This window comes from Sminthopsis crassicaudata, chromosome 3 (assembly GCF_048593235.1).
Source record: "Sminthopsis crassicaudata isolate SCR6 chromosome 3, ASM4859323v1, whole genome shotgun sequence".
Taxonomy (NCBI): Eukaryota; Metazoa; Chordata; class Mammalia; order Dasyuromorphia; family Dasyuridae; genus Sminthopsis; species Sminthopsis crassicaudata.
Window position 1 is genome coordinate 67765493 of NC_133619.1, and position 6000 is coordinate 67771492.

Here is a 6000-nt window from a genome sequence, read left to right on the forward strand (position 1 = left end):
GCCCTTTCTTCAAGTAGAGTCTACTGATTAAAATTTTAATTGTGCTTATTTCAAGCACTTGATTCTGAAAGATGGTCACGACGTGCAGTAAAATCCAAAAAGGTAATAATTTCATACTGTTAATGGATTTCTGGCATCTCGAATATTCCCATAAACCTTTCAGAATCTGAGGTAAGTCTCAAATTCAGGAAATAGCTCAAAAGAAGACTTACAGCTGCTGCTTGGATTTAACTGCCATATGTCTTCTTTGCCACGTGTCCCTGTTTAATAGGCAATCTGAAGTTCCATTGTCCGTTCGGTTTTTATGTCTGTTGGAAAATTACAAGGGACCAACTACTGAAAAATTCTTTAATATTAGAAGGTACCATAAGATGGAAACGCAAGGGAGCTTTTTTGTGAGCAAGTAACATTTGACAATTTACTGAGTTCCAGTTCTCAGAACCCTCACTAACCCTGGTCCCCATAACCTAAAAGTCCTGCTTGTTTTAGTTCCCACTAAAAGCAACTCTGCATCCCTAGAGGCCCCTTTACCAACTGTAGCCCTGGAAAATGTGGAGTAAAGGATATTCAGATTTGTTCAAGTAGGAGGAGAGTTTCCTACTACGTTCTATCCTAATCATTTCTAGTAGTACCAACCAAATTTCTGCAATCAACATTTCTGAATCCAAAGAACTGAATTGGGCTTCCATCAGATAAGTCCAATCCATCCAGACCATCCAGGTTTTACATTTGCAAAACCTGCCTAAGGGTAAGGAACTATGGATGAGATCCAAAACTATGAATTGAGTTAGTAAATTAACTAATTTACTAAAATATTGGAGGTTAAGTTTGCAAATGAAGATTGTTTATATGCACATGCATTTTTCCTCAACCAATAGTTGGTTGATTTGAGGTATTATTTTGCCTGTCTCCATTGATTTCCTCACTAAGGCTAATTTTTCTTTTATTCCCCTTATTCGCTTAAAGCGCATGACTTTTCCTTTGCATGTTAGTTTCCCATTAACAGATTTTTCTTTTCGTTTTCTTTCAGCTGCCAAAGTTATTTGATGGCTGTTATTTCTATTTTGAGGGAACTTTCAAGCATCATTCCAAGGATGAGCTTATTAAACTGGCCAAAGCTTCTGGAGGGCAGATCCTCAATAGAAAGCCAAAACCAGACAGTGACGTGACTCAGACTATCAACACGGTGTCGTACCACGCCAGTCCCGACTCTGATCAGCGATTTTGCACACAATACATCATCTATGATGCTTTCTCTAATTATCGCCCAGAGAGGATTCGTCAGGGCAAAGTCTGGATGGCTCCCTCCAGCTGGTTTATAGACTGTTTGATGTCATTTCAGGTGCTCCCTGTTGCCAAGTGAAAGCCACCCCCTCCCCCAGATGAGCCATTGGAACAGAAACATGGTGGCCGTGCTTACCTTTGTTGACCAGTCACATTATTACAAAGAAGTTCGTGCCATTCAAGATTTTTCTGAGTTGAAATTTAAAACTCTATTTTGTTTTTACTTATAGGTGAACATTAGAATTCAGTCCATGTTTCCTATTTAGATACTGTGACTGCTTTGAAAGGCTGTTTCTTTAAGAGACCTTTGGTTTGATATTCATTATGTCTTTCTACAAAAATCATCAGCTTTTGGAGATCAGTGAGAGTATATTTGAACCATTGGTGAGATATACAAGTTGTATCATTACTGTCAAGCCACTTGATAGGCTTTGATGAAAAGCCCACACCTGCCATAATGAATACTTACTATTAGAGAGGAGGCAGGGATTTTTGTGAAAAGAGTTATTCTGGAAATGCTTGAATGAAAATGCAAAGAAAGTACATATTTGATCCAACTAATCACAGATTTTAAATGCTTGACTATTTCTTCTCTTGTGTCTGTATTGAACTTCTGTGTGTTCCTGCATTTAAATTTATTATTATTTACTTGGTTGTCTTCAGGATTTTAAAATTGGGGGGAAAAAATCATGATGCTAAAATGCAGTTATTTGTGTGCTTATGTGTTGAGAAAATCAACAGTGAGAGATGGAGATGCCCTTTTACGTAATGATTCATTATTAATTAGCTATTACATTATGAAATTATTTTGTATATCTGAAATTCATGTCTTAATAGGAGTTGGTGAATCTCATTTCAATATCAATGTTAATTTTTTGTCAGGTCTTAAATAGTGGTCATGTCATTTAAAGATGATTTTGTGTAATAAACAGAATTGGGATTCCATCTTTTTCTGTTTGATTTTACAAGTTATAAAATAAGATGTTTTTTTTTAAATTAAGAACATACTTTGTGAACTGTACATTATTTAATTCACAAGCTCAGATTTATAATCAGAAGGAGTCTTTAAGGGGGCTCTAGTATAGGATTTGGGAAAGCCTATGACCTCATTGTCAGAATAATATTTTCAAATGCATAAAATAAATAGGATTACAAAGGAAACCAGATTACACTGAAATAGTTATCAAAATATTAGGAGGGAAAATCCAGATTTAAAACTGACCCTAGTCTAACCACCTCTTTGTTAGATGTGCAAACCAAGTTCAGAATTAAATGAACCAAGCCACAAGGACTAAATAATAGCAAAGCCAAAATCAGATCTTCTGACTCTTGCTGAGGAAGAACATTAGTATCATTTGCAAAATGAGGGGTTTCCAAGGTCCTTCCTGACCTTAAACATCAATGACTTTGTCTATTCTTCATCATATTTCTATAATACTTTATAATCTGTTCTCATTTGATTCATCTCAACAACTTACGTGACACCTTGGAGGTAGCCAGTAAAGAGTGGTTTTTTCTTTTAAGTGAAAGTAGGTTTTGGATACCCTGAATAGTGTTTTTTTCAACTTCTTCACTGTTCCAGATGTGATCTGTTTCTGCATTAATCAAAGCAGGAATTATATATAAAGTCAGATAGTGTTTTCTTAGTTATAAATATTATGTGAGTCTTCCTCTTACCCATGCACACCAGCTATAGAGACCTAATACATGCCCTTTCAAAACAACCTGTCTTGAATCTTAGGTAATGAATCTGTTCATTTTCTTTATCCACTGTCAATGACATGTTAGATGCTAAAAAATTTTCATTCTTATGGAGAATAATGAACACCAATGTGATGGGTCAGGAGTGAGAGATGAGATCATATCTAGATTAAATAATTGAGGACTCTGAGGGATCTTCGATGTCATTTCTGATTTAGAGCTAGCTTTCTATCTTTTCCATTACCTGTTCAGCTGTATTTCTGAAACAAATTTGCATCTCTTCTTTTTTTCTTACCATGTTCCAATTGAGCTTAGTACAAAGGCAAAAGTAGTAATTCTTAAGAGTCAGAAAGACCTGGGTTTAAAATTTTGATATTTGCTTTTGTGACCTCAGGTTCCTTGCTTATAAAAGGGAATCTGCTTCTGAAGCTACTTTCTAGCTCAGTGCTCTTGTTTAGATTCGTCATTAACTTTTGAAATCTTTTATTCTAATCCATTAATTCATGGACTCTAGCTTTTCTCTTTGTGTCTTCTCAGCTCTTTAATAATTAGCTTCATTTTCTAATTTCTGTGATTTTTGTTTCAGTGATACATGCTTTCTGTCAGCCCTTGAAAGCTTTTGTTGTTCTGCCTGTGTCAGTAATTTTATAATTTAGATGTGTTCTTGAGCATCTCTTTTGTATACTATCAAGACTGGAGACCAGTAATCCTGACTTTACTGCTAACTGGCCCTGTATTGTAGGCATATCACTTTAAGCTTTCTGGGGCTCTAGGTCAGTCAGATAAGGGTCAGACTAAATGTTCTCCTAAGGTCCTCTAAAATAGTATAAGTATAAACTGCATGAAGGCAATGATTGTGTCTTACACAATCATAGCACCTAACACAAAGCCTGTCCTTTTTATAGTTTTATAGCTCTATGGTTTATCACAATCATGCTACTAAAATGCATCACTGATTCAACCTTCCTTTATAAGAAGTGGTACCAAGGACAGCTATAGGATAACCAGACACAGACACAGGGATTATACAGACACTATGCCATTATTGCTGGTTAGGTTACTGGGGAAAAGGCATATACTCATGTGAAGGAATGGGAAATTGTGGTTCTTATATCCTCAAGCCTTATGTGGACAAAATTCAAATTAATTCAAATTACAACAGGTAGCCAATTTTGTTAAATCTGCCAAAATTAGTATCAAATCAGCCTTTTCCATGTTTCCAACTACTCATGGACACTTGGCAACTAAGTAATATTGTACCAGTTTTGGGCCATGAAGATCTGAATTCAAATCTTAACTCCAATACTCATTAGCCAGGTGAATCTGGGCTTATCATATCAAAGAGTCTCTTAAGTCTCAGTTTTATAAAATAGACATATTTCTCAGTCTGTTGTGAGGATCAGATGAGATATTTGTCAAGTGCTATATAAATTTTGGGGCATCTATGTGGCAGAATAGAAAGAATACCAAACCTAAGATCAAGGAAGCTCATCTTCTTGAGTTCAAATCTTCCCTTAGATACTTATAAGCTAAGAAATGATATATTGGAACTCCCCGTACAAGTGTTCTTACTCCAGATGAATACTTTTCATCATGCTAAATCTTGACTTATTCCAGTCCAGCTGTCCAGCTGTTATATTGTGTTCTAGACACATTACTGAATGCTGGATGGAGATAGAAAGACAAAAGCTCATTTGGTCCTTCCTCTTAAGGCCCATCTGTTTTAATGTGGTAGAAATATTTATATGTACTTAGATGCATATGGACAATACACAAAAAAAATACCATGTAACCTTGGATGGGAAGGGAACTGAGAGGAGAATCAGGAAGGTTCCTGCAAAAGTTATGCTTGAATGGAGTCTTGAAAATCAGATTTTCCAAGAAGCAGATGTAAGGGAGCAGAAAATACTGGAAGTGGAGGACAGGATACGGCACAGAGATAAGGGATGATCATAAGGTACTTGGGACAGAGTGATGTGTATGAAGGGGTAGGAAGGAGCCAGGCTGTTAACAGAAAGCTGCTAGAGTTCCTGCTTCTAAGTGATCCCCATGGCCACAGATGACAGCAGAAAGAAACTAGAAATCATTGTTAAAAATTACAAAGAAAGACTTGAAGATGGAGATTCTTAATCTTTCTTGTATTTATTATAGATCCCTTTGGCAGTCTGGTGAAGCCTATGGCTTTTCAGAATAATGTTTTTAAATGCATAAAATATATAGGATTACAAAGGAAACTGTTGAAATATAGATGGAATTTTTCCCCATCCAAGTTCATGGACCTCCCTGAAATCTATCCCTTTAATTTCAGAATCAGAACTCCTAATGAAGAATTGCTATCATTTCCCACCTGGCTGCGGTACTCTGGACTTCTCCATCACCACCACCTCCTCCTTTCCCCCTTCCTTTTGCATATTGTCTTCCCCTATTAGACTGTAAGCTGCTTGGTAGCAGGGCCTATCTTTAATGTGTATGTTTCCAACACTTAGCACAATATTGGTTTATTGACTGTCCCAAGTTATATCAGGTAGAAATCATTTAAAGCTTGAGCTAGCAGTATTTCTGTCAAGTTGGAGAGAAGTAGCTAAAAAAGATTAAGGCTTAATTCCCTCTCTTTCACATCAGGACTAGGATCAACTTGGTAAGCCTTCTAAGAATGTGTAAACTTTCCTTCCTTGTCTTAATGTTTTCTGTGTATAGTAACAAATTGTCTAAAAGGAACCTGGAAATAAAAGGTTGTGTTTTTTTTTTTTTTATTTTTTATTTTTTTAAAAGAGCAGGACTAAGAATAATAGAATCAGGATCTCTTTAAACTGAAAGGGACTTTGCAGGGTATTAGGTCTTACCCCCTAATTTTACAGATGGGAACAGAGGGTAGAATTAAATGACCTGCTTGGGGTTTCACAGCTGGTAAATATTTGAGGTAGTATTTGAAGGGAGGTCTTTCTGATTCCAATCCCAACACAAGTCAATAAACATTTATTAAGTGCTTACTATGTGTTAGGCACTGGGGAATAT

General features: G+C 36.2%; 1 protein-coding gene across 5 annotated transcripts in view; it reads left to right on the forward strand.

Moving 5' to 3' along the window:
* The window catches only part of BARD1 (BRCA1 associated RING domain 1), a 125366-nt gene extending 123139 nt beyond the window's left edge, over positions 1-2227 (forward strand). For all 5 annotated transcript variants that reach the window (XM_074298766.1, XM_074298765.1, XM_074298764.1 and 2 more), the window contains one exon: positions 1031-2227. In XM_074298766.1, coding sequence (XP_074154867.1) covers positions 1031-1363 — 333 coding nt within the window. In that variant the 3' untranslated portion in view covers positions 1364-2227. The remainder of the gene's footprint in view (positions 1-1030) is intronic.
* The last annotated feature ends 3773 nt before the right edge of the window (positions 2228-6000 follow it).